The sequence below is a fragment of the Aythya fuligula genome, chromosome 18 (genome assembly GCF_009819795.1).
Source record: "Aythya fuligula isolate bAytFul2 chromosome 18, bAytFul2.pri, whole genome shotgun sequence".
NCBI lineage: Eukaryota > Metazoa > Chordata > Aves > Anseriformes > Anatidae > Aythya > Aythya fuligula.
The window spans coordinates 12,648,338-12,675,197 of NC_045576.1; the positions used below are offsets into that span (position 1 = coordinate 12,648,338).

Sequence of the window (26,860 nt, forward strand, 5' to 3'; positions counted from 1 at the left end):
AGAACAGTTACACCAGCAGGCAGGCACACAAGTGTTGAGAACGCAAATTAAATTGTTTAGTCATTTTTTAATAACAACAGCACTTGTTTTGGTCCCAGAGGCAGCTCATTTACACGCAAATGCTCAGCTCGGGGTAGGTTTGTCACCGTGTGGAGTTGTTTGTTTTTAATGACAAACTCCCTTCAGTTTCCTGGGGGACTCGCCGCAGCGGGGCTCTTTGTGCTGTTGGCTCAGCCTGGCCCCACGGACCATGAGGGCCGCGGAGGATCCCAGCCAGCAATAACCTGGCCTCCACTCTGACAGCAAGTGGCAGCGGTGGCCACCTCCAGTCAGGAAGAGAAAAGCCCCAGCTGGAGAGCAGCAGGGGACAGCCCCGGGGGAGCAGCCTGCACAGGAGCTGGACAGGCCCCAGCAGCCGGGGCTGGCCTGGCCCCACGGAAAGCAGCCACCCCCATCCTTGTCCCCACGTCACCAGCCAGGCCCAGGGCCCAGCAACGCGCTTTCCACCACAGCCACGACCCTGCTGACAGTCAGCAAGGTCAGCATTTTTCTAGAGACAAAACATCTTCTGCCCAAAAACAGCAGGTGGAAGCGGGGTCGTTCCTACACTTCCCCAGGGTTGCCCTCAACCTCCCTCCAGCTGCTGAGCTGCTCTGGAGAAAAGCTTTCTGCCACACACAGCACCACCATTAGAAGCCCTCTCTGCTCCTCCAGGACCAGCACCAGCGTGGCCCACACAGGACAAAGCCGGAGCCAAAGGCCCTGCCTCAGCTCCCTGCATCCCCCAGAGCAGGAGCATCCGCAGCCCCCCAGCAACTGCAGAGCTGAGGGGGGCGCAGGACAGGACAGGACTCAGGGCATTGCCGGTGCCATCCTCGAACACTGTCAGGCACCTGAGGAGCTCCAGCAAGGTTTTGGGAGAGGACAGGAGGCTTTGAGTTCTCCAGTTCCCCCTCCTGCCCTGAGGCTCTCCTCCCACACAGGTGGGTGGGTTGGCTCCTGGCAGCACCTTGTCACAAATGACACATTCATTAGGAGATGCCAGTATGCAAACGCAGGATCTGGGATTAGCACTTGCACAGCCGTGAGATGCTGAGGCCCTGTGGCAGATGTGTGCACACTGCAGCCCTTCTGCAGGCAGCAGGACAGAGCCACCAGGGCCGCTTATAGACATTGCTTTAGCATTGCAACGCACCAAGTTACCAGCAGAATCCTAACTCCACACCCACTGTGTTTGAGTGACTGCCAAACTGCCAGGACACCTTTCCAGTGCAAGTTGTGCTGCAATCCAGAAAGCACAAAAACCTAGAACAGCATAGCAAAGATCCCCTCACCTGGCCTAGTTCAGTTTTTGGGTGAATTCAGCAAAAATCTGTTCACATGGCAAAAAGGAAGGGCTTCTAGCTAGAGTGATCTCTAACCCTTGTACCAGAATAAATTTAAGATTTTCACAGAGCTCAGGCAGAGCTGCCCACAGCAAAGTTTGTTTTGATGCCTCCAGTGAACTCTTGTCCATTCTTGACATAGCTTCCAGGGAAAAGCCTCCACCCAAAGACCCGAAACCTTTCTACCACCTGGACTCAAGGCCTGAAGAGACCAACAGACAACTCTTCAACATTTTATTAATGATCAGCAACAGAAATTTACAACAGAGAGGACAAAAAATCGGCTTGGAAGGACTGTACAGCACAGTGCAGGGAGTGGCTGAGACACCCAGCACAGCACCCTGGAATGTACGAGGCAGAGAAGGGCTCAGCCCAGCACCTGGCTCTTCCCAGACTCATCCCCTCAGGCCCTGCAGGTTCCCACAGGAGGTAAACATGCTGCACTTCAACCCTAAGAAAACAGTCTTGAAATTCCAGCCCACAAGGTCACTTCTCTTGGTAACATCTGTCAGGCACAAGGTGGACTCTGGCAGCAAGCACAGCTCTGAGCACGGTTCACAAGGAGCGCCAAGTCCTGCGCATCTCGTAGCAGGTGGAGCCTTTGGCAAAACTTGCCAGTGTTCTCATGCCTTGTGCAGAGAAATTCCTCAAACTCACCAGGGAACACATTAGACCTGAGGGTCTCTGTGCCACGAGCCTCGCAACCCGCAGCAGATGCTGAGCTGCTGCCTGTCACTGGGGAAGTGAATGATTCACTGGCAACAGTCACAGCTGGAGGAAGGCTTTATCCAATTAGACCATAAGTAGCTTTTGATCTGGTATTTGTGTAGAGGCAGCAGCTCAGCTGAGAAGCACCACCACCAGCAATCTCAGAGCACAGGGCGCAGTCAGCACCGCCAGCAGCAGGCACACTGATTGGCCTAGCATCCCTACCCAAAAAGCTCACAGAGGAATTGTTGGCCGCCCCTTTCTCCCAGGAAGGCTGTTCTCTCCAGTCTGTCAAGCAGCCCACACCACCACCTGAAGGGGTGTTCTGAAATGCAGACTCCAGTCAGGACAGCAGAATGTGGAAGGAGGCAGAAAGGGCCCGGGCAGCTGCTTCATTTCCCACCTTGTAAAAGCCAGAAATGGCAGAAAGTAAAAGCACATCAACATGTTAAAACATTAGTTATAATTAAAACCATTTTTTTCTTTTTCAAATCTTCTCCTGGGAAAGGGAATGGGGGCTGATTAACGGAGGAAAAACTAGGCAGCAGGATCCCAACTCGTTATGTCTGCATAATTAGTGCAGGAGGAGCTAGGACAGCTAGGCTAGCACATCCTGTGCACACCAGCAGCGGCATCCTTGTTCAGGGTCCTCTCCAGAAGAGCTCTTTGCTCCTCCAGAAGAGGGCGAGGCTGCAGCATTCTGCGACCCAAGCATCAGCTCTCTGCTGGTCTAGTGCTTCTCTTCCAGTTTCTTCATGGCCTCCAATACTGCCAGCTCTTTTGCTTCCTTCTTCTGGTTCCTAGCTTCAAACTCCAGCCTGCATCAATCATAAAACGCTATCAGAGTCTTATCCGTTCGTCCTTCTAGGCAACCAAAACCCTCTGGAACAGGGGAGCACCACCTTCTCCTACGTTGTTTTGTTACAAGAGTACTTCAGAAGCTTCACCATTAACCTCCCACCCTCCTCTTTGAGAGAGCCAGCACCCAGAGCTTCCTCCAAGTGTTACAATCACTCCTCTCTGAAGTCCCAGGCTCCCACACCAGTCAAACAACACTTCTCCCTCTGAAGATGCTGCTGCTGTTCCATGCTTGGTCTGTCCTAGGACAGACCACTTAGTGCTGCAATACCAAATTCAAATTTACAACTGACCTGAGCTGGAGTCACTAAAGGTGAAAGGCTTAAAAGAGCAAAGCACTGAAAGAAACTGCATTCTAAATCCTTAAGAATACAGCAAGGAAATTTTTTCATTGATAGAGAAGGAGGAAAAATAATAAAACATGCTGTGAATCACATTCTAATGTAGTATAGTTTACCTATTCCTTTTCCTGTATAGTCTGGTAAATCCACATTTAAGCAGCCTGCCCAAAGTTCCAGAACAAAGCTTTCAAAGATGAAGGACCAGTTCACTGTTTCCCTCCTCTGTGCCCTCAGATATCCCTTCCCTTCCTGTTTGATCCCATTAATCAGGCCTCAGACAAGCTGGACTGAACAGCATGCAACAGAACTAGGGGATGAAGAAAGCCAACCTGTTCTTGATGATTCTTTGCACGATTAAATCTGTGGTAAGATTGCTGCCACTGTCCACCAGCTGGAAAATGCCACGTCTCTTCGGTTCCTGTGAACAAACAAAGCAGACTCATCTGTGAAAAACATGAAGGACCTCTGGATTTACAGCTCAGTAAAGGAAAGCTGAGCAGAAGTCATGGCAGGTCCTATGGGCACCCAGCCAGGCACGACACAAAATCATCTCCTAAGCTGAATAAATCACTGATGAAAGCAAAGCTTCACATATTTGGGAGCTGAGCGAGGGATTTGCATAGAGCAAAGATGACAGGATTTCTCATTCTGCCGTGAAGGCATCAGAAAAAGGCAAAACAAAACTGTGACTAAAAGAATGGAGTTGTGAATGATTTACAGGCTCTGCTCCAAGTAGCCACCTGAGAGGCTGATAAAAAACAGAATCACCTGACAAAGACTTGCTTGGGTAGCATCCACTGCAATACTCTGCATGTTAACTCTCAGCGCAGAAGCATGAACGAAGCCATGCTGTATCTGTCACAAATGCTGGCAAAAAAGCACAGATGGCAGCAGCTAGCATCTTACCTCATATGGATCAGAACCATCCTTGTCCGACACCACCTCTGTCATTCCGTGACATACAAGTGTTACCTAAAGAGGAGCACAGAGTCACTGACACAATGACATTCCCTCCAGAAAGTGACAGGAACTTTCCCACTGCACTCCCTGCAGCACAGGCAGGAGATCAGGAAGCCAACCCTCATGTACCAGGCTTGGCAACTCATCCAGAGTTCCCTATTATTATGCTGAGCAGGACCACCTCTGCTATATTGCTGTTTTCCATCACTTTAGCTCTTTAAGCACATCAAAAGCCAGCATCTTTATGTACATCTATATACAAAGACTCTCACCCTGAAGTGATCCAGCAGATCAGCAGTGACAGCATATGGGGCTCCAATCACCACTTCTGAGACATACTAGAAAAAAAGAATCCAGATTAGGAAAAAAAAAAAAAAAGCCACAACAAAGACCAGCCTATCTTCTACATGGACTTGAGCAGGCCACCCGATTATAGATTAAGGAACTCAAATAAGGCAAATAGGAAAGTGAGTTGGTTGGGGCTTTGAGCAACCTTGTCTAGCAGAAGGTGTCCCTGCCCATGGCAATGGGGTTGCAACTAGATGATCTTGAAGGTCCCTTCTAGCCCAAACCATTCTATGATTCTATGATCTTTTTGTTCCACTAAAGATTATGCTTTCTGGTAGGGTGTATACAGCAAATCCCAGAATTCATTGCTCAAAGCATGGATCTCTGGGCCTCCCTACATTTCTTTCCCAGTAAGTTTTTACCCTGCTGCAGAAAGTAGATAGTTGTCTGCAAGAACACAGTTGTCTTTGCATAGAGCAGAGCAGCACTCTGCCTTTTCACTGCTAGTGGAAGAGGTGAGTGGGTGCAATGGCTCAGATTAACCAAGACAACAAATAAGCCCAGTGATTCCTCACAGGAGTGTGCCAGCACCTCTGGTAGCATGAAGTGATCAGTCTTATCTTTGCTTTCTCAATGAATAATAAAGATCTTGTACAAGGTTGTTAGCTATGGGTGAACAACATCAGCTCCTAGGCAATTTCTGGAACAGTGGAAGGTGACAGAGCTGTAGGCACTTACCCTACAGGCCAAGACACTGAGTGTTCTCTCATGGATGTTCATGATGGGATAGTTCTTTCCTTTGTAACGATTTACTTCCTAAGGCAAAGCAGCAGTCACAATTAGAAGAAACACAAAGCAATTCCTTTCCTTCTCACTTTCTCCCAGTATGAAAAACCGATATTGGCCAATACAACCCTTTCTTGTCTTCCAGCGCACTGCCTGCTCGTTTCAGAAAGAACATGTGCCAAGCTGCTCCATCTCTGAACATTACATACAGACCTGGTCAAAGTGCAACCCAGCGATGATGTAGGGTCTCTCTGACAGCTGGTGAACCTTCTCCAAGAAATCTACGTGCCCAATATCTGCAGACCTGTTTAAGGAATTGAAGCTAACATGGAAAATGGGGAAAGGAAGCCAGAAACAGATGTACCAGGAAAGCACAGCAGACGACAGTAGCCCCAAGGATTTTATTTCTGTATTGCTTTTTGCCTATGTGCTAGGAACAGTTGCCTTCCTCCTCCTCTGGCCCTCAGGCTCTGGACAAAAGCCAGGCATCTTTTCAGTTCCACTATTACATGGACTCAGCTTTGCCTCTGTCCAGAATTTCTACCCATTTTGGGTGTTCTGGCACAATGCCTCCAAGACTGTCCTGGGGATGAAGTGTCTGCTCCAAATACCCAGTGCTTTCTAGCAGCAGTCACTTGGTCTGTGACAGCCAGACCTCAAGAAGGACAAGCGTGTCATCAGTAGAGCATGGACAGTATCCAACTATCGTTCTGAAATCCTCTAGCAGCCACAAGTCTCTCTAGAGAGTAGTTCTAACTCCTTGCTCTGTGTCCTGTGACTAAGAAACTGTCATTAGAAACTCCTGCCTTTTCCCTCACCCACATACCTAAAAAACAAAGCAAAGCAAAAACTAAGTCAATATCCTAGTCTAGTGCCTTAAAATACAAGAACAAGCACACCAACACTGTTCTCATAACAAAACAGTCAAGGATACGGAACAGGTCAAAGGCTCCGGCCACATAGATGATAGTGTCTCCTGGCTGCGGTTCCTTTCCTGATGCAAACTGGATGATCTTCTGAGATGTCTGCAGGAACTGGGAGACACCAGTCCATGGACTATGACCTTTTGGTCCCTGGGAAAACACACACCACACACATTTCCTTTTCAAGCTCCAAGAGGAGATTTGGACCACACACATACAGTGCCAGAACACAGCTGTAGGCAGGATTGCATCTTAATTTGCTAGCAAGTATTGCAGCTCTTAGCAGCTTGCACTTTCTACATGCCTGGCACCAAATATTTCTGCAATCTCACAAAAGCCTTTTTCACTCTGTCAGACACCACCTAAATCATTCCTTCAACAGCCAGCTAAGGAGATGCTGAGAAGAAAGCTTAGGAAAGAAGAAGGCAACAGGGCAGTCCAGGATTTCCAGGAGAGGGAGAACTTACTAACAGAAGAGATACGCAATGCACAACCTACCTATATCTTCTTAGGCATATAATCTTTTCAAGCTGCAAGGCAGCCTACCCTTTCACCTGGCTGAATGGTATGCTAGGCTGGTATCACCCAGAACTCAGCAGGGGCCAAATATCCCAGCTGCAGCGAAATCGAAGATAGAGCTTGAGCCCCACCATGCGGCAGTTCTGGAAAGAGCCACCAGGTCACTGGCCCTGGCACCTGCTTTGCTCCCCTAACGTTAGGAACAATAAAAGACGCAACAAAACAAAGACAATTATGCTATGACCAGGACAAGCCACACAAACAACAGTATGCAGAAGGGAGTATGCTGCTGGCGGGGGTCATGCAAAGTACTTAGTGCCCAGATATCCTTCCTTAGATCCAAGAACCAGGAGACACATTAGAACAACAGGCCTGACAAAACCTTCTCCAAAATAAACAAACAAACACACCACCCAACAACATGGTGGAGAACAATTCAGCCTGGTCAGCAAAATCCCAGTGAGTAAAATACTTACTCAAGCTGTAGGACCAGGTGGTTGTTAATGAGGGACAAGCTAACACCCAGAAAAAGCTGATAGCTCTTTAGAGGCAGCCCAAGACATGAGCTGAACATAACAGCAGAGTGCCCCAGGAGGAACACTCTGCTATTTGAAGACCAGGCAACTGAATTCTTTGCAGTATGGAATGCTAGTTACGTGCCTGCTACATAAATGCTTCCCAAACCTAATGCAACACCTTTTAAAACGTAAGCACCAAAAGGAGCATCGCTATAAGCTGCCCCTAGGCTGGAACTCTGGGCACCTGCATCCCAAAGGAAGTGGCAACAAAGAATTTACAAGCAAGCCAAACGAACAGCAACAGCTCAACAAGTGCAGCAGCACTGTGGTGCCGCTAACATACTGTTCACACCACCAGTACTGCTGGTCCTGTGCAGCCACACCTGCCCATTTCACTGCCTACAGCAGTGGCAAACATTTACTGAGGTTACTACTAAACGTGAGGGGAAGAAACAAGCCTGCAATACAGGCCAGAAAGCACATTTGGAATCCTTCTCATGACAACAACCAGACGTCTGAGGCTAGAACTCACATTACCTTCCCAAAGTTGTCAGTGTGCTTCCGATAGTCTAGGTCCTCATCCTGAAGGGAGATAAAGAATCAAAATGTTTAAGCACTCACATAGCTCATCCAACCAGAAATATGCATGTGTGTGGCAGAAGTGCTGGGAGGTCCAGGCTTAAACTGCTCATCATCGATCGCTGGCACTAAATGCTGACCAAGTAGTTAATATCTAAACCAGAATCACGTCCCAGCTGGAGTCAAATGGAACTTCCTTATCTGACCTCGACCTGGCAGTGACAGTGGTTCTTGTTCTTGCCCAACCTGCACAGCTGATAGCACTGCACACCTATGCCCTCTCTCAACTATGCAAGCCCCCAATAGGGCAGCGTCCCAACATTTTCCAAAAACACTCCACTGGAGATGGGCTCAGATCTGTGCAGACAGCTAGCGATGCTGTGTCAAATCTTGATGTGAACTTGCATATTACTGCTAAGCCAATCTAACAGCCCAGCACGCTGAAAGATCTCCCTCTACCCCCAAATTCTCTTGTTCCTCCATTGTCTCATCCCTGCTATTATCTCAGCGATTCCATTCTTCCATTCAATGGATTGCTTGTTTACTGAGACAATTTAACTCGTTAACCAACAGAACACTACTTCCTTTATTTTGCTTTGGCTAGGTTAGCTATTTATCACATAGTGAGCTGAGGAGACTAGAGAAAGACCTGATAAGACTCAGAGACAGCAGAAGGCGAAAGCATACAGCTCTGTTAGAAGGAAAAGAATTTCCAATTCTGGCAGCGCTGGGCTGCTAGATCAATGGGGCTGCACAACGTAATTCCACACTCAGAGAAGCTGTAGACTAGCCTGCCTTTCCAATAACATTCCTGAAGCTCACACCAATCGTGATGGATCAAAGCTTTTCATCTCCATACACCTTTTGAAAGCAGCACAGGCTCTGCACTGTGATCTCAGGCAGACTTAAGCAAATATAAAGAGGGTGTTTTGCTGTCACTGCCCATCATCGGTTTGCCAGTTCTCCAAGAGCCTTGGAGCCAGACCCAGGAGCTGCACCACCATTTTGGGACAGCAAAAGGGAAGAGCTGGCATATGCCCTAGACTCCAAACTCCCACCCAAAGCCCTGTGACTCACTATGTTGCTGTGGTGAGCCTTAGTCATGAGCAGCATGCGGCCAACAAGGTCAGTAGTGGACACACCTTGGGTGCGTTTGCATTCCCTGCAGGAAGACAAGCAAAGGATAAAGCAGAAGCCATAGGAGCATATGCCTCTTTCTCTTCCCACTGTTACCACTGGAACACGTGTAAAACCTGGTAAATCCAAACCAGGGATCATCCAGAGAAAGTCTTCCTACTATCTGCCCTTGATATAAAGTACACCGCTTGCCTGCTGAACTTCTGCATCTTCTTCACACAACAGCAACCCATCGTATGAGGAAAACTTACCTTGCACGGACTTCCCAAGAGACCTAACTCCCAGTGAGGCTTCAAGACTAGAACCAGCATATACGAGGAACAGGAAGCCCCTATCACTCAGCTGCTAGTCTGCATCACCTTCTGGAAACCAAAATGCCTGGAGCAGCTAAAGCTCTGACGCACTTAATAACAAAATTAAAGTGTGACCTGAAGACAGCTGTATTTCATCTGACTTTCCTTCAGGACAGGAACTCTCAGAAACTGCCCAAAACCGTGTAAGAACCAAAGGAGAAATGTGTTACCTGTATCGCCCAGCTGTCTTCACTTCCTCATAGGTGTCCTTGCCATCTATGGTTAAGGTGATGTCATCTGCAGAAAGAGAAAAGCCTCAGAACTGCACTCCAAGCCTTCCTGCACAACAGCTGTTAGAATTATAGCAATAACTGAATGCGTCCAGCACATAAGCCAGGCTGTAATTCCTGCAATCCGAATCATGGTGCTTACACATGTAGTATGTCCTGCATCCCATGGATATATCATGGGATTGCAAGACTCATCTATCTGTAGAGACAAGCATATTCCTGGATGCTAAAGGCCGTTAGCCATCTCACCAATTGTTTTTAAGATACTCCAGAAAATCTGAGCTTGTTGCCCTGGTAGCAATTCCAACAGCAGACACAACGGAGTTGTTGTCTGGAGGACCATGAACAGCTGCAAATATTCCCAGTGTTAAAAAGCACCTTAACTTCAATTTCTCTAGCACTATTTTTAGCTGTTCATGTTATGGCTTCCCTAGTCAATTAAGCAGTCCTTCAACACCCAATTCTTCCCCTCAGCGATGGCACTTTTACCATGATATTAACATACCCCTTGAACTCCTATAGAGTTAACTATGGCTCACCTTTGGCATGGTTGCTGACTCACTGTACAAAAACCACCTGCTTTTAGTGACAGCTTAAAATCTTCAACAGCAAAAATCTAAGCTGGCTTTCAATTGGCATAATACCCTGTTTACAGTGCAGGCATCGGTGACTCACATGTACTCTCTCTTATATAGTAGCAGTGGCACTCTCAGAAAAGCTGATGAGTTCTAAAACTCCACACCCCAACCTCAGGGCACAGGGACAGGAGAAGAGAACATACTGCAGTTATGACACTGTGTGCCAGAAGAGAGGCAGAAACAGCGGGTTTGCTAACTGCCACTTTCCCAGCTAAGCCCAGCTATTTCTAAACTTACCTTCTGCATAAACACAGCCTTGCAAATCTGCAGCACCTAAGAGTATTATTCAGGTAGAAGTATTGCATTATTTGACAAAAAAGATAAAGGCAGGGAAACTGGAGCAAAGGCCACAGGCACTTCTCTGTTGTCATAATCCCTCACCAAGTCCAGTACAGGGTCACGTACCCCAAAGGCACTTTCAGGACAAGCAATTAAGTTAGCAAGTAATGTGATAATCACCCTATCCACGTGAAAAAAGCATATCTATCTAATTGAACATTAACAATTTATTTACATTAAATAAAATACTTGTCTTATCAATAATAGATAGCTGGGGTCAAATGAGAAAGGAAAAGTGAAAAACTGCAAAGACTATTGCAGATTCAATTAACAAAATTAAACCCCCTTCAGAGGGGTAGGGAGGAGGGGCCAAAACTGAATGAACATGAGACGTAGTCCACGGAAGGGACAGAGTACAAAACCAAGAATGTTTCATCAGAACACTGTTTCTCTTCGGTGACTGCAACCTGAAGAATGTTCATAATGAGAACCGAGTCTCTGACCACAGTCAGCTAAGCACGTTAACAGCTTATCAGCTAGATAGGGACAGAAGCTTTTCAGATCTGATCTCATCCCAGGATAAGCAGATATAAACATGATTGTGTTTTTGCACACTTTTGAACTTCTGTAACAGTGTTTTTCATGTTTAGGTTGTATAAATAACTTTTTTTCCCATGCATGATTTTTTTCTTGTGTTAAAGACAATCTCGGGATAATTGTCAGACAACACATTTCATCTTTGTAAGTGAAAGGGATGCTTAAACCAAGAAATCTGACCACTCTCACAGTACCTAACACAAACATGTTTCCCTGAAATACCTGAACACCTGAGTAGCTGCATTGACTAGCGCAGGCACTGGCAACACAGAAATCTGTACAAATGAGGTATCCCCTGAGCCAGAAAGTTCCTTGTTTTGCAGCAGGAAAAACACATAGGCCCTGAAGGTCCCTTGTTAATACAACTGCCACCTCAGAACACCACTCACCACCATGCACACAGAAGTCACAGTTATACTTGTCCAAGGTTTCCAGTGTGGTGACATAGGGAGCTCCTGGAGCAATCTCATCCACCCACTTGATGGCTTGCACCATTTTGTACCTCTCCTCTTGTGTAAACACAGGGGGGCCTTTGTGCTTGGCAATCTCTTCTGCGTGGGGAAGAAAAATCCAGTTAGAAGCGTTTGAGAGAAACTCAGCTTGAAATTGGTTTGCAGCAGGGAAGGAAGTCCCAGGTAGGTCAGGAAATGTTTTAATTCAGTCTGCTTTTTAAGCATGTGGCAAAGGCCTTAGAATTCACTCTGAAGGCAAAGGGTATCTGTGATTCCCTGCACCTCATACTTCTTCCTGAGCGGATTACCTAGCCCCCTGGCAGCCCCCTAGGGAACATCTCCTCTTCAACAGTAACTTCAAGCTACGTTGGTTTATGCTAGAAAATACGCAACCATATATCAATTAAAAACCAATCTCTACAAGCAAGAATTAACGTGTAGCACTTAACTCTCACGTGGGCTTGATATGACCTTTCTCCACACAGTAATTTGGTTTGGAATACCAGTTCTGCAGTTTGCACCTGCAACACCGATTGATTTTCAACTGGTTCTATTGCTTTGCAGAACAGAACGCAGATCCCTCCCCAGAGGAAGCCTGCAAGCTCTGAACTACGCAACCATCGCTGAGGAAAAAGTGAGGATAACTCCGCTGCCTCACCCGGGGAAGAAATGCTTTTTCTGTTGGTAGCTGCTGCTCCTTGAGGACACGTAGGAAGAAAGCGGCTTTGTACCGGGATCTCCCCCCTCTCAGGGCTCATGTTGCAGGCTGATTTGAGAGGCAGCACGAGGTGAAAAGCTGAGAAAACCTCTTACCATCCGTGTGGACTCCGACAATCAGATAATCCCCCATAGCCCGAGCCTGGCGCAGCTGGTTGGAGTGCCCGTAGTGCACCATGTCGTAGCTAGAAAGACACAGGCCCTGCTGAAGGCGGGGGCTCGAGGCCGCGCTCGGCGGCCCGTGACCTTCCCCTTCGCCCCCGGGCGATCCCCGCCACGGCCCCGCAGGTTCAAGGTCTCGCTCCCACCTGCCACGACGCACCCGCCCGCGGCCGGTTCCTCACCGGAGGCCGGGGCAGCGCCCTCAGCCTGCCGGCGGGGCGCCCGTTCGGAGGCTGCTCCCGCCGGGGGGGGGACCGGGCCGCGGCCCCGGGCTGCCCGCGATCGCCACGGGGCCGGCCCCGGGCAGCGGTCGCCCCGCGGCCCCGCCGATGCCCGAGGGCGCCCCGCCGCCGGCCGGCCCCGGCTCTCCCCGCTGTCACCGCCCCGGCCCGCCCGCCCCCGCCGGCGGTCAGAGAGGAGCCTGAGGCACGAGCGCAGCCGCCGCCGTTTATTTCCGCCGCCGCACTCACCAGCCGTCGCACCAGACGCGGACTGGCCGGTGTCCCGCCGCGCCGCCCGCCGCGGGGCCGCCGCCGCCCGCCGCCCCGTTGCGCAGCATGGCCCCGCTGTCACCGGCGGCGCCGCCGCCGACCCCGCCGCGGACCGGGGCCTCCCGCCCGCCCCCGCCCCGCCCCGCGCCCGCCCCCGCCGCCATCTTGGGGCGCGTCAGCACCGGCGGCGCGGGGCGGGCCGGCCCCGAGCCCCCCCCCCCGCGGCCCCCCCCCCCCCCCCCCCCCCCCCCGCCCTCAGTTGCTCTTCCTCCGCCGGGCGCCCTTGGCGCAGCCGCGGCCCAGCCAGCCCCCGGGCCGGGCGGGCGGCGGCTCCTGCGGCGGCTCCTCCCGCGGCTCCTGCGGCGGCTCCGCGCCCGGCGGCGGGGCCACCGGCTTCCGGGAGTGCGTGCCCTCCTCGCCGGGGCGCAGCGGCTCGGCCAGCGCGAAGATGGGGTCCCGCGCCCTGCGGAGACACGGAGGTGAGGGGCCGGCCGCCGCCCGGGGCACGGCCCTGGCGGGCCCCCCTCGCTCACCGGTCGTAGCTGGGGATGTCCAGCCCGAGCTCCTCCATCAGCAGCCGCATCACCTCGTCGCAGCGGCCGTGCAGCTTCAGGGCGGCCAGGTCGTCCTTCGGCGTCCACTGCAGGAGCAACAGCGGGCCTGCTGCCGCGCGCCTACCCACTGCACAGCCCGGCTGCCCCACGGGGCGGGTCGGGGCACCAAGCCTCGCACCCTGCCGGCATGCTCTGCACCGACAGGCGCGTCACCACGCCCTACACGAGGCTTCCCCCAAACCTGCAAACCCAGGGCCAGAAAGGCTCTCACCTGTAGGTTCACAATATATAGCTTCGGACGACGAGTTGGTGGCTTGCTCATGCACCAAAGACGTGGGTATTTTTTCAAAACCTGCCAGAAAACAGAGATTATCAGCACAGCCAAAGGCACGTGTAACTGAACGGTATCAGCGAGAGGAAAAGGATTGTATTACCAGGAAGGGAAAGAGGGAGGAAGAGAGACTATCACAGATGGTGGGCGAATCCTGACACCAGAGTTTACAGTTGTCTGTTTGGGAGGAGACTGCTCAGCACCAAGGTGTATCACCAAGAGGGAATGCTGCTAACAATCTTCACCGAGTCTCTAAAGTTACCTTTAAGCTGGAACCCAGACAAAGAATCACATCTGCTTTGCTTGCAGCTTCTGTTGCTGCTTCCCAGTTCAGGGGCTGTGTCAACGTCCCCTTCTCCCCAAAGTGGACGATTGTATCTCTCAACTGTGACCCACACTTGTGGCACATCCTGCCAGTGTGATGCCTGTGCAGGGCTGTGCGTTCTGTCACATCAAATACTCGCACATACTCTCTGTTAGGTGTACAGGAAGTGCAGACCTGGTACAGGAAGAAATAAATAGAAGAACAGTTGCATCATTAGCCTCTATAGCCCATTAAAGCCCAGGAACCAGACACTTCTCTAAGAGCAGCACCTTTTGGGGACAACAAAATTGGAAGCAGTAGAACGAATCATCTGGGATCAGATGCTAACTTGAAAACAGTCAGAAGAGCTCGACTAGCAAGTGGCGCTATGGAGTACACACTGGCTATGTGATAGAAGGGATTTAAGGGAAGGCCTGAAGAAGAACAGTCAGACACAGAAGGCTCTAGCAAATACAGATAAAAAGTGTTGTGGCTTGCTAAGTAGTTCATCCAAAAAAAAATGATGACCCAAAGATATGAACTAAGCTGAGACTAGCCCATGGACTAATTCTTCCCCTCCAGGGAGAGATAAATAGTTCACATTACCTTCTTGTGAGGCCACCTGACAGTATTTTCATCCCGTTCTGGCTACCTACCTCTATGTACATGTTTCCATGAAGCTCAGATATGGCTGTTCGGGGTAACCCACTCCGCAGGTGCAGCCCATCACAGTTTTGAGACACCACATGCTGCACCTTGAAGAGAATAAAACACTGAGCTAACACAAACAGAAAGCACCCAAAGTATTAATGAAATGCAGGTAACACGTATGTCCTAATATGCACTAAATAGATCTGCTCTGGTATACTGAGCTAACAAAAGAAAAGCACGGAGAACAGACCTCTATGAAAGCTAAATGAAAAGATTCCTCCTGCTAAACAAAGCTCTACTAGGTCTGGCTTACTTTGTGGACACGTCCTCAGGCCAGCCTCACAAGGAGGCAAACACAAGCTATTGAAGAAAAGGCACAAGGGAAAAAACATGCCTGAGCTACCATCTGGAGCTGGCCTGATGAAGACTCAGCTGTACAGGAACACAAGACAGTTGTTCCTACATGGATGTAGTCACCTCAGTAAGGGCACTGGTTATACAATCTCATGAAAAAAAAAATTATTCCTTTTGGGTTTCATTTATCTTACTTTGGCAGTGCAGCTCAAGTAAGACATGGGGAAAAAAAGTCTTACCAAGTTATGCTTGTGTAGGGAAGCAATGCTCATATGGGTGAGCGTGGGCTCAGCCTCACTCAGATCTGTAGCCCTGACAAGAAAAAAAAAAAAAAAAAAAAGCAGAAATTGACATTAATTTCTCTTTCAGTATCAGCTTTCTGCTTGTCATTGTCAGCTCAGAATTAGTCTCCTGAGTGGCTGCAGAACTGTCGTTCCAGAAAAGAGGAAGGAAGAGAAGTTCAGTAGTCACCTCCTTACCTGATGCTCCTGCCCTTCTGCAGCAACGTCCATATGCCATTAGGGCCTCTGTAGTCTGGGATCGAAGCTGCCTGCATTATGGGGAGAGACGAAGCATGACACCCTGAGTCATGTACAAGGCTTGATGGGAAAGCTCATGCTTCTTGTCCACAAACGCATCAGCCTGCTCTCACCCAGGATGAGACGCATTCACCACTGCATTTTTATTCAGTCCAAGTTTTCTAGCGGCTCCCTAATTCTAGCAACCTTTTTTTTTTTTTTTTTCCCATATTTTTACATTTCTTTTCTCCAGCATCTCTTCTCCTACCTTGCAGTTCTCATTTTCACCCCCAGTATTTATTTTCTCCATTATGGAATCCCTCCAGAACTCTTTTTTTTTTTTTTTTCCTCCACTTGTTACTTCACATTTCCCCAGACAGAACCCTATTTTTGAACCTTTTCGTTATTTTCACTAATCTGATTCCTGATAACTTGTACACAGTGATTGTTAGCACATATTTATGACATTAGTGTTCATACACCCTGAACTCTGCAGTTCAACAATATTAATACAGCATCCTAGACATCACGTCATCATTTGGATTCCATAAAAAAAAAAAAAAAAAAAAGTCTCCAAACATTGCAATACTCCTGAAGGAGCTCCCAAAGCTCCAGCCACTCACCCCCAAAGAATCCTACCGTACTGATCCCTGCTCCCGTGTAGATGACAAGGTGCTTGGCATTCCGAACAGCAGCAGCCAGCTCAGTGACCTTTCTCTTCAACTCCTCTGGTTCATCACAAACCTAGGAAATAAAGCTGAGCAATTCCACGTTCCCGAGATAGAGCACGTCACTGACCCTGAAGGAATTGCTGTCTCCCTGGAAATTTTGATATGGGTCTAGCCTAGCCGAAAGAAGTGACGCACAAATACGACCAGAGGCAGTTCCGAAATAAAAGAAAGTGGGCGTTTGCTGGCCGCATTACATATTAAAGACTGAGGAAAGAAGTTTCCTGGGTGGTGGCACACGAAGACCCACCCTCCCAGGAGGCACACCCGATGAGATCCGCACACATTTTGGCAAACGTGGAAATTCTGCAGCTTTTGAACGTCTGGAGCCGGGAGACGGCCGAGCACCGCCACCGCCTCAGGGGCCTGGCGCGCTCCGAGTAAGGCGGCACGGCGGCTTGCAGCCGGGGCCGGCACAGCTCCGGGCCCCCCCGGAGCACCGGGCCCCCTCCCCGGCGCCGTCCCCGCCCGCCCGCCCGCCATCCCGGCCCGGCCCCGCCGCCCACCTCCTCCTGCCGCCGGCGCAGCCGCTCGCGCCGCTTGCGGCGCCGCTCCAGCTCCCGGACGATGTCGTCGCTCTCGCTCAGCACCTGGCACTCCTCGGGGCTCCGCTCCGCCGGCGGCTTCCTCCAGATGCGGGACACCTGGCGGCACACGCAGCGCGTCACGGCGGCCCGGCCGGCCGGCGGGCGGGGGCCGCGCTGCCCTACCTGTCTGCGCCGGTCCCGCTGCTCCTCCTGCTGCAGGAGCTCGGCGCGCGCCGCCGCCTTCCGCTCCGAGCGGCTCAGGCTGCCGCCCGCCGCCATCGGCCCGGAAGCGCCCCGCCAGCGCCCCGCTTCCGCCCCCGGCGCCCGCCGCGCGGCGCCGCTTCCGCCGCCCGATCGGAGCGGCCGCCCCCCACCCCCCCGCCCCGCCCCTCCCCGCCCCGCAGCGCCCCCGCGCGGCCGGCGGAGTGCGGCCGAAGGAAGCGGCAGGCCGCGGTGTTTGAAAGCATTTTATTGTCATGTACAAAACAACGGCGGCCGCGCCGGCACCAACACTATGTACAGCAATAAATAACGCCCGGCGCCGCGCGGGGCAATAACTTAGCAATAAATACCGCCGCCCGCCCGCCCAGCGCGGCCCCCGGCCCGGCCGCCCCCCGCCCCGCCGCCGGGACCGGACCCCCCGAGCCCCCGGGCGCAGCGGCCGCGGCCCCGGCCTCGCCCTCGCCTTGGGGCCGGGGCCGGGGAGCCGGGCAGGGCCGGGCCCCGCTCGGTGCCCGGCGGCGCTGCGTAACGCGAGAGGAACTTTACACAATTCACCACAAGATACACAAACCCCGCGCCGGGGACACCTCACGGGGCTGCTCCGCGGGCAGGCGGGGCCGGAGCCCCCCCCCCCAACCACTGCATCAAAAGGGCACCGGGGGAAGGAGAAAGGAAACACAACACCCTCCACAGCAGGAAACCGAACGGACGAGCACCTTAGGAACAAGAACTGTCACACTCCAGAACGCTATATACGAGAGAAATAGAGGGGAGAGAGAGAGAGAGAGAAAAGAGAGAGAGATCGGAGTGATGGGCTTGGGGCAGGGGCTGTCTCACACAGGCACAGGATGCCAGGTGGCAGGGGACGTGGTCCCCTTGAGCATGACGCGAGATTCCTTGGACGCTGCAGAAATACATTACTTGGATTCCAATACTTCACTGAGAACAAAACCAAAAACACCACGCTAGCATGGGGAAGCAGCACTCACGAGGGGACCACATCCCCTCCAACGTCCCCAGGATGGAGCCGGACAGAGCACTTCACAAGCAGGGAACCATCTCGCCTGCAGCCAGAGCCCGAACCTGCGTGGAAAGGATCCCCACACCAACAGAGCTGGTTTACCACGCAGGCACACTCCAGCAGTAGCTTCGCGCATGCTCCCCCTCAAGCAGTGTCCTCACCAAATGCATTGAGCCACTCAAAGCAAACTGGGACCACAAGCTAGCAAATACAGCACAGGGGAGGAGAAGTGACAGCATTAATGGCCGGTCAAGTCAGTGCTGATGCCTGCTCTCTTTGTCCTCCTGACTCACAGCCTCACTCCAGAGCAGCGCAAGCTCTTACTGGCAACAACAGCTGCCATCCAGCAGGCAGGGAAGGACCAGGGTGTTCGCAGAGTACAATGAGAGCAAATTCACCAGGGCTGTGGGACTGTCTGCCATCGCCCACTCTGTTGATGGGACCCTCCTCACAACAGTCTGCAGCACCTGGAGCTCAGCTCTTACCCAGTCCCATACACAAAACCTCGTCTGCTCACCCCACGGGGATCAGGCCTCCAGCTGGGTTTAGAACAGCTCTCTTGCCAGGTTAGATCTCAGACTGGCTCCGGTAGGGACATGGTTGAGATTTACACCCTGAGCCAAACTGGAGGACTCTTCTGTTGTGGAGCATCCCCTCCCTCCTGTCACCATCCACCAGGTGGAAGACAAAGGCTGGAGCCCAGAGATCTGTGCTAAGTGCTGCACAGCAAGCAGCCCATCCAGCAAACAGCAGGGAAGCAGCGTCCCAGGCACCTCAACTCAGAGAAGAGAAAGCCCAAGGGCTGGGAGGGTGAAGCCTGAAGGCAACGTTCTCACCCACAAAGTTCACTGGGAAAAGCACCCCAAACAACTTCTCTCTAAATTCACAACCAGTGCAAAGCTGATGTTCCCCCTCCAGCAGGAAATCCCCACCAACCACTGGCTCCTCTCCTGCCACTGTAGTTTTCATCAGCTTTACCTGCTTCTCAGCCCAGAGAAGAGCAGTACTAGTTCAGCTACGTGAGAAACACATCACCAAAAAACTCCTGGTGTAGCGAACTGCACTTCCCCACAAGACTACAGCTTCACTTGTCCCATCCTTGCCTGTCCCCTGTGCTCAAGAGACTTTCAGCAACCAAGAGATCATCACATGGACTTCAGCTCCATGTCCTGCTTCTCTAAAACAACTCAGTAATCAGCTCAAGTCTTTCAGGGAGGCGAGGGAGGAAGGGGTTGTTAAAGTGTTTGTGGAAACGGAGCCTGACCACAAATAGTTTCTCAGCTGTGTCACGCAACTGTAAGTCTAAGCACCTTACCAACACCCACAGCCAGAAGCTGAACCAGGAAAGAAAGCAACCACATCACAGCTTACTTTTCAGTAATATGCAGACACTCAGCACAAGAGGCTGCAGCTCCAGGACTGGTGCAGGTCCTACGCTGCCCCAAATGGCTGGCAGACTTGCCTCTTGTCAGAGGAGCCACAAGAGCAACACAAGCTCTGACCACAGGACCCAAATCCAGTTCCAGAGTTCAATCCCATCAGTCTCCTCCTCTCCTTAGTTCTCCCATGTGTTACTTCTCCACCAGCGTTGCTGGAGGAAGGAGAGAGCAGCTCCTCTGGCAACATTTCCACCGTTCAGGTAACTTGGGTACCCAGCATCGGCTGGGTAGCGAGAGGCCTGAGCTGTCTGTGCAGAAGCAACTGCTACAACACCCAGAGAGAGAAGCAGACCTCGTCCTGCAAAGCACCTCTGCAGAACAGCGTTCTCTGGGCAGGCATCACTACTTCATTGCACCAGCTGCTCCTTTTTGCCTTTAAGAAAAGCAGCAACTTTGCCTGTGTGCCAGAATCCTCCTGGAGAATTCGGAGAGACTCCAAGTCAATCTCTCGCTTAAGCTCAGGGCAAACAATGGAAGCATGAAAACGACACCACATGGCAAAGGCAGCCACTGGCACCACCACACCACAGCGCCACGCACGAGCTCAGAGAGCACAGAGAGCGCAACACAAGGGGACACAACGGAAGCCAGCAAGATCGAGAATAAGTCACTTTTGGTACAATTGCAAAAAGATATCAAACAGGACTTGCCTCTTTTTTTGTCTTTTTCTAAGTTTTATAAATAAAGTCTGATAACTCTTTATAAAAACTAACCTCAGAGCCACAATCAGTTTGCGGGAGGTTCATGAGAAAATTTAAAATTATTTATTTATTAACTTTTAACTAGCAAAGTCTCCGAGAATATTTCCCCATTTATATGGCCAAATATTCTCACCCTCTCGGATAAAAAAAGCTGACTATAAATACGCTCTTCTCTTCTGTCTGATTTTCATTTTAAACTTAGATAATTTAATAACTCTTAAAATGATGTTTCTCTCTTTAAATAAAGGGCTATTTAACCACATAAACTGGTTGTGTAAACCATCACACTAGAGACACTTGATACCCTCAAAACACGGGGACAACTAGTGATTTTGGTCTTGTTCAGTGCAACGCATTAGGCACAAAACCGGCCTGCAGTCAATATGGTACCTTCCCTCCCTCCCTCCCTCCCTCTCCCCCAGGTGCTGGGCCCCCTCTGTGGGCCCTGTCCTGGCTCCCTCCCCTTTGCTGGAGCAGAGGCAGCAGGGCACGGCAGCATCTTCCCTTCCACCACCACTAGTCCGCATTGCTAACGCAACAGAAGTTTGAAGGAAACCCACCGCTCGGGCACAGAGGCACACCTAGAAACAAATACCAAATCTATTATTACACAGAACACCCCAACTGCGACTACTGGTACCAGATGAGACAAAAGCAGCAGGCTCAGGCACCTGGCAGTCAGGCACCGCGATACACCACCTGGAAGAGTAATGAAATAAAGCCTTTGGAAGTGACTGAAAACTAGGGTTCCCAACCCCCAGGAAGAAAGCCTCCCTCCAGGCCTCCCCCAAGCCACCAAAAGCCCACTTGCCGCGCCGTCGGCCACGCTGCGCAGACTTCCTTTGGCCAGAACACCAAGATCTCACAGTCTGTCCCAAGGGCAGCTGAGGGCTACAGACTGCTGGGTGGGAGGCTCTGTCTGCACAGGACACGGGATGCATCACCACTGCTCATACAAAATAAAACCAGAGCGATCAGCAGGCCAGTCCTGGGCCAAGAAGAAGGAAACCGGACCCGTGTGGGGAGGGTTTGTGCTTTGGGGATTCCAGGCTGGTTTTGTGCCTAATTGCCCTGCACAGACAAGCTCAGGCAACACTCGCTTCACTAAGACCGGGCGTCCGTTTTGGATTTCACTATTGTGATGACACTAGTAGTAGCAACCTTGCCAGGGACGAGGGGCCCCATGCTGGAGGCGAGAGGCCCCCGCACAGGGGTGACAGGGCTCCGGGCCACGGTTCTGGCGAAGTTCTGGAGTGCCTCGTATTTGGAGCGGAGAGCATCGAGTTCCATTTTCATGCTGGCGTTCTCAGAGGCCAGCTTCTCCACCTCCTGCTGCAGCTCTGCCTTCTGCTTCTCCAGTTCCTCCTTCTGGGTAACACGCTTGACCCTACAGCTGGCTGCGTAGCCTCGGTTCTTCAGCGTGCGGCGACGCTGCTTCAGCTGGATGATCTCCTCCTTTGACAGGCCCCGTAGATGCTGGTTCAGCTCCCGCACAGACATGGTCACCAGCTCCTCATCTGTCAAGCTGGTCCCATTCTCGCCTGGCTCCCGCTTCACCTGGAAGAGAAGGCCGCATGCATTCACGAAGCCTAGAGCAGGTACCCACACCCGCCCCCGCTTCCCTCCCCCTGCTGCTTTACCTTCAAGGCCTTGTTTCCTTTGTTGGGGGTCGTCATAACACGACAGCCTTGTCAGTCGGGTTCTGGAAGGGAAGGGGAGGTCAGGTTAGCCCCACAAGATGAAGCAGAGCCTGCAGCACTCTGCTTCTGGAGCGGAGTCCAGCAGCAACGCCCCGTGCTGGTGCACATCCCACTCGCCTCCCCAGACAACGCTCAACAAGCCCCCAACTGCACTGGACTCACAAGCGACAGGTTCTGTCCCCGAGCAGAAACTGCTGCCCTTCTACACCCCTACGCCCATGGAGACTTGCAGCAATGCTGTTTTTTGTTTGGGGTGGGGGAAAATTAAAACAAACTAGGAGGAGCCAGAATACACGGAAGCCACATCTTTAAAAATAGCCTGGCAGGCAGCAGGCTGCGTCCAGAGCACGCCTGCTCCGGGCCAGTCACGCTGACTCAGCACGCTGGCAGCCTGCGCCTCTTGCTCCCAGCCTCAACATCGCAGCCCCCAGGCACGGCGAGGCGCCTGGCCGTGCAGCACGCCCTCCCCAGCTGCTGCCCGAGCACAACCAGAAACTCCTCGGGACAAGAGTCCTACCAGACTCCTGGCGATCCCAAGGACACAAACCAGCGCGGTTCATGAGCAGGTGGCCCTGGTAGCAAGCAGAGGGGAAGCCTTCGCCTCCACAACGCACCTCCCCGGGCACAGAACACCATTACTGCGGTCGCTCCTCTCCAACCTTTCTCTGCTTCCCAGCAAAGCCACCGCATGTAGATTGAAGTCAAAGACCTGCAACCTGACACTGCCGCACAAGCAAGCATGTGGGCACACTGGGATGCCATCACAAGGTTGTGCTGACACCTCAGCAGCCCCCACCTCTCCCAGTCACCCAAAGCTGACCCCCAGCTGCAGGTCTTTTCTATAAGGAAGTCCCTATCAGTCTGAGGCAAGGTCAGGACAGCACCACCGTCTCCCTCCCTTATCTTCAGAGCCACGATACACTCACAATAGAACAACGATTAAGGGAGACCAAAACCAGAGGAGAGCAGACTCCTTCACTGCCAGGGAAGGTGGGATTTCAGAACGGGTATGAGCAACTCACAAGCTTGTTTTTATACTGAATCATATCGGAGCTCCTGTTTCTGTCCCCACATACCTCCTCCTCTCAGGCTTTAGTTCAGAATGCTACTGCACCACCCAATGAATTGAACCCCCAGATATCACTCGACAATCATGTCTCAAACAATCTGGAGCTGAGGGCGTCCTTAAGCAAGGCAAGCATTCTTGTACAAGTGCAATCCACAAGCACCTTTGTACCTTCAGTCCCAGTCAACGGCAATTTAGTTTGCTACTATTTTGGTTGCTCGATTTAAAGGCTAGAGTTATTGCCAAGAACAAGCCAAGGCGTACAAGTCAGCAAATATGAACTTGTGCTCTTCTAGCAGCTGTGGCTCAGGCTCCCCACAGTGCATCTACTGCCTGTTAGAGGTGAGCGGGTTCAGCATTCTCTAGGACACCTAGCAGAGAAGTAAAATTCAGATGTTCCCGAAGACTCGAGCCTGCCAGGAGGCAGGCTATTTATACCCAGAGGACAATGTTCCTTGCAATGAGATGTCCGCTACAACCTGACAGTGCTAGTGTAAAAGGGTCACTTTGCCAGCCAAAGCAGGTAGCTGCACCAAAGCAGGCAAACAGAGGATGGATCACACACAAGATATTGCCTTGTGAAGATCAGTTCTTCACTTTCCCATACCATTCTATTTTTTTCCCCTCTGTTCCCCCCAGCAAACAAAATGCCCACCGGGGAAAGGAGCAGAAGGAAGGGAATCACTGGAGAGGCTAAAAATATAACCACTTCAGCACCTCTCTGCACTGCTCTCTGGTGAGCACAAGGGACACCAAGGGCAGCTACAGTCAATGGTGCTGCAGAAATTTGTTTGCCTTGCAGTGCTAAACAATTCTCAGCTGTCTGGCAAATGCTCAGACTTCCTTCATTACAGCAGAGCTGAAAAAACAAACAAGGCAACAACCGTGCTGCACCAGGCAGGGCACAGGGAAGAGAGCTTCTTGGGGCAGGCTGCAGAAACAGGAGAGGTGCTCACACAGTCTAGACCCTACAAAGTCAATGACTTACTCCATCCTTTGCATTACGATTTCCATTAAATCTATATAAACCCACAACTGGAAATGCTAAAGAATGGACTAACCTGTGGGAGGAAATCGGATGTTCAAGTTTACAGCCAAATTTGCTCAGCAAAACCCTTTACTGGGAGAATTCAGAGGTCTATCAAGCACTAGAACTTCTACCTACATCATATAGCTAAAGGTGATGAAGTGACTTTTTCAAGGCTGCCAAGAGGAGTAATTTTAACAAACCTCACTGCAACCTCCCAAACCCACAGCCAAACCACTTTCAGACCTGAGAGCTGCTGTGAGGAAAGTCAGTGCAGATGCGAACCAAAAGGGTCTGTAGCTGAGAGACAACAGCTGGGGTTACCCCGCAGACTGTGACAGCCCCAAAAGCTGAGATGGGGTCAAGAGAGCTATCAGAAATCAGACAAAAGAAGAGACTGGTTCCAGCCCCCTTGCAACAGGGAATTAACTTTCTTGAATTGAGTATTTTTACCCAGAGGAACAGAACTTGGTCAGGCCTTGTTCTCAGAGCAGCCTCCACTCTGTAACAAGGCCATGCCTGAAAGCACCTGGCGATTTCACCTCCCCTTTATCCCACAGCCCCCTTTCCAGAAAGACCAAAATGGAGATGCAGCCACACACAAGCCTGCCAAACAGAATGGGAAGAACGGCCTGGGAACTAGCTGGTGGCTGTCTTCTGGTCACGTTTAAAGGACTGGAGATGGGGCTATCTGGCGGCTGGCCCATAGGACACACCGAGAGCTGGCGCTGAGACAGACCAAACTTGGTTCAACTCTCCAGACTGCTGATTTCTCAGCATTTGATAGCTTCCCAAAGAAAGATCGCACTGAAAAGAGCCAAATGTGATGACTGCAGTGAAGAAAATGCAGCCTCAACACATTTCCCGAGAGCTCTAAAGGCCTGAACTCAGCACAAGTGCAGCCAATTCTTTCCTCAGCTTGAAAGCACCACAAGAGAGCTGACAGCACCGCGCATGATTCAACGCAGGCCCCATTCTCCACATTCCTGATCGCGGAACCGTGCCACGAGCCCAGTGTAAACACGGTGACGTCAGGCGCAGGCTGGCCGGGACGGCGCCGGGAGGGAGGCCCATCTGCAGGGACGTGGGGGCAAAGCAAGGGGCCGAGCTCCTCCGCAGCCTCCGCTGCGCAGCACACACAGAAGCGTGCGGTTTTGCTGCCAGCTGTTGGGCACACAGCACGAGAACGCTCTCCCCCAGTGTGGATTTCGCATTCTGTTCGTTTGTTTTTTGTGCAAATTAGTTCGCGCGGTCCTCCCAGGAATCCGAACAGATCAGGCAGTTTCCTCCATTACACCTGACGTCAGGACAGCGCCTCTGCTGTGTGTCCCCACTTCTCCCTCGGGAGTCCCCGGTGAACTCGCGTCCAACCCAGAGCACTTCCCCAGCAATTCTTCGCTCGAGGAATCTGCCCACGGAGCCGGCTTTAGCGGAGCTTTCACAGATAACGGCAACAGCCAGCGCTCCGAGAGCCCGTCCAGCCTCCCGGGAGCGCCCTCCTTCCCCCACGCGGTTCAAACAGCCCCATCCTGGAGGCGGCCCCGTCCACGAGCTGCAGCACCCACCCCGCGCACCGCGAACAGCAGCGTGGAGCGAAGCCCCCCCCGGTCGGGGCTCCCGCCCTGCTCCGCAGCCCGGCGGCGGGCTCGCCTCCCGCTACCGACGGCGGGCGTTCGCTCCGCTCGGGGCCAGCCCGGGGCCGCTCCCGGCGCCTGCCGGGACCACGGGGACTGCCCGGGGCGGCGAGCCCGCGGCCCGGCACCGGGCAGGGGCCTCAGCCCCGCGGCCGCGAGCTCCCTCCTGGGCGTCCCGGGCGGGCCTCGGCGGGGGTGGGGGGGGAACGAATCCCGGGGCCGGCCCGCGGGCGCCTCGTCCCGGAGCGGCGGAGCCGAGGAGCCGCCGGGAAGAGCCGCCCGACGGCCCCGTCCCCCGGAACGCTCCCGCTCGCGGGACGCGGAGGGGCGGGGGAGGCGGCGGGGGCCGTGCACCTGTTGCCCGGCCGCCGGGGGGCACCGGGCAGGGCAGGGCCGCGCCGCGACACGGGCGGCGCCGGGCGGCCGCCGAGCCCCCGCCATGAGTCAGCGGCGGGGACCCCGCGCGGCGCCCGCCGGCCCCGCCCGCGCCGGCGCCCCCCGGCCCCCCCCGGCCCCGGGCGGCGGCGCCCGCCCCGCCCCGCCCCCGGGGACCGGCCCCGCCGCCCCGCCCCGCCCGGTGCCGGGGCCGCGCCCGCGCCGCGCCTCCCGCGGCCGCCGCCGCCGCCTCCTCCGCCCGCCGCGCGGCCCGCGCCGCCCGCGCCCACCTCGCGACGGAGCCGGCGGGGGCCGGGGCCGGGCCGGGCGGAGAGGCCGCGCTGCAGGGACCGGGACCGGGACGCCGCTCGCCGCCGCCGTCCGCCGCCGCGTCACGTGATGTTTGGGTCACGTGGCTCCATTCATGAAGCGCCCGGCGCAACCGCCCCGCGCCTTAAGGGGGCCGCGCGCTGCCGGCCCAGGCGGCGGGGAGAGGGGCGGGGCCGGGCCGGGGCCGCGCCTTCAAGGGGGGGGGGAGGGGGAACGCCCCGCACCGGGACCCCGCGGGCGGATCGCGGTAGCGCCGCGGGTCGGCGCCGAGCCCCCCCCAGCCGCAGCGCCGAGGGGCAGCGAGGCTCCACCGGCGGCCCCGGCCCGGCCCTGACGGGGAGGGGGCGGGCGGGGGGCGCAGCTCGGGAGCGGGGCCCGGGCAGCCGGCCCGGCGCCGCCCGTCCCGGAGAGCCCCGCGCTGGGCACCCGCAGCCCCCGCCCGGCTCCGAGCGAACGG

General features: G+C 53.3%; 3 protein-coding genes across 5 annotated transcripts; all 3 read right to left on the reverse strand.

The window, feature by feature from the left end:
* Window positions 1-1,605: 1,605 nt before the first annotated feature.
* On the reverse strand, window positions 1,606-12,992 carry PCYT2 (phosphate cytidylyltransferase 2, ethanolamine). Of its 2 annotated transcripts, none has more exons than XM_032199670.1 (13): window positions 12,901-12,992; window positions 12,365-12,453; window positions 11,489-11,650; window positions 9,526-9,592; window positions 8,943-9,027; window positions 7,824-7,868; window positions 6,261-6,399; window positions 5,540-5,622; window positions 5,279-5,356; window positions 4,525-4,590; window positions 4,199-4,264; window positions 3,622-3,710; window positions 1,606-2,911 (listed from the first exon to the last, which is right to left on the reverse strand). In XM_032199670.1, the coding sequence occupies exons 1-13, from the start codon at window positions 12,987-12,989 to the stop codon at window positions 2,824-2,826; spliced, it is 1,146 nt and encodes a 381-aa protein (XP_032055561.1). In that variant the 5' UTR covers window positions 12,990-12,992; the 3' UTR covers window positions 1,606-2,823. The 2 variants fall into 2 exon arrangements, with proteins under 2 accessions (XP_032055561.1, XP_032055562.1); XM_032199671.1 differs by lacking the exon at window positions 12,901-12,992 and adding an exon at window positions 12,577-12,650.
* A 184-nt stretch (window positions 12,993-13,176) lies between these two features.
* On the reverse strand, window positions 13,177-17,167 carry SIRT7 (sirtuin 7). The gene is made up of 10 exons (XM_032199451.1): window positions 17,072-17,167; window positions 16,868-17,005; window positions 16,273-16,377; window positions 15,595-15,665; window positions 15,355-15,427; window positions 14,767-14,865; window positions 14,069-14,305; window positions 13,747-13,827; window positions 13,455-13,561; window positions 13,177-13,384 (listed from the first exon to the last, which is right to left on the reverse strand). The coding sequence occupies exons 1-10, from the start codon at window positions 17,165-17,167 to the stop codon at window positions 13,177-13,179; spliced, it is 1,215 nt and encodes a 404-aa protein (XP_032055342.1).
* Window positions 17,168-20,710: 3,543 nt separating this feature from the next.
* MAFG (MAF bZIP transcription factor G) lies at window positions 20,711-26,391 on the reverse strand. 2 transcript variants are annotated; one of them, XM_032199457.1, is made up of 3 exons: window positions 26,364-26,391; window positions 21,912-21,973; window positions 20,711-21,828 (listed from the first exon to the last, which is right to left on the reverse strand). In XM_032199457.1, exons 2-3 carry the CDS (start codon window positions 21,945-21,947, stop codon window positions 21,376-21,378), a joined length of 489 nt encoding a protein of 162 aa, XP_032055348.1. In that variant the 5' UTR covers window positions 21,948-21,973; window positions 26,364-26,391; the 3' UTR covers window positions 20,711-21,375. The 2 variants fall into 2 exon arrangements, with proteins under 2 accessions (XP_032055348.1, XP_032055347.1); XM_032199456.1 differs by lacking the exon at window positions 26,364-26,391 and adding an exon at window positions 22,134-22,182.
* Between the last annotated feature and the right edge of the window lie 469 nt (window positions 26,392-26,860).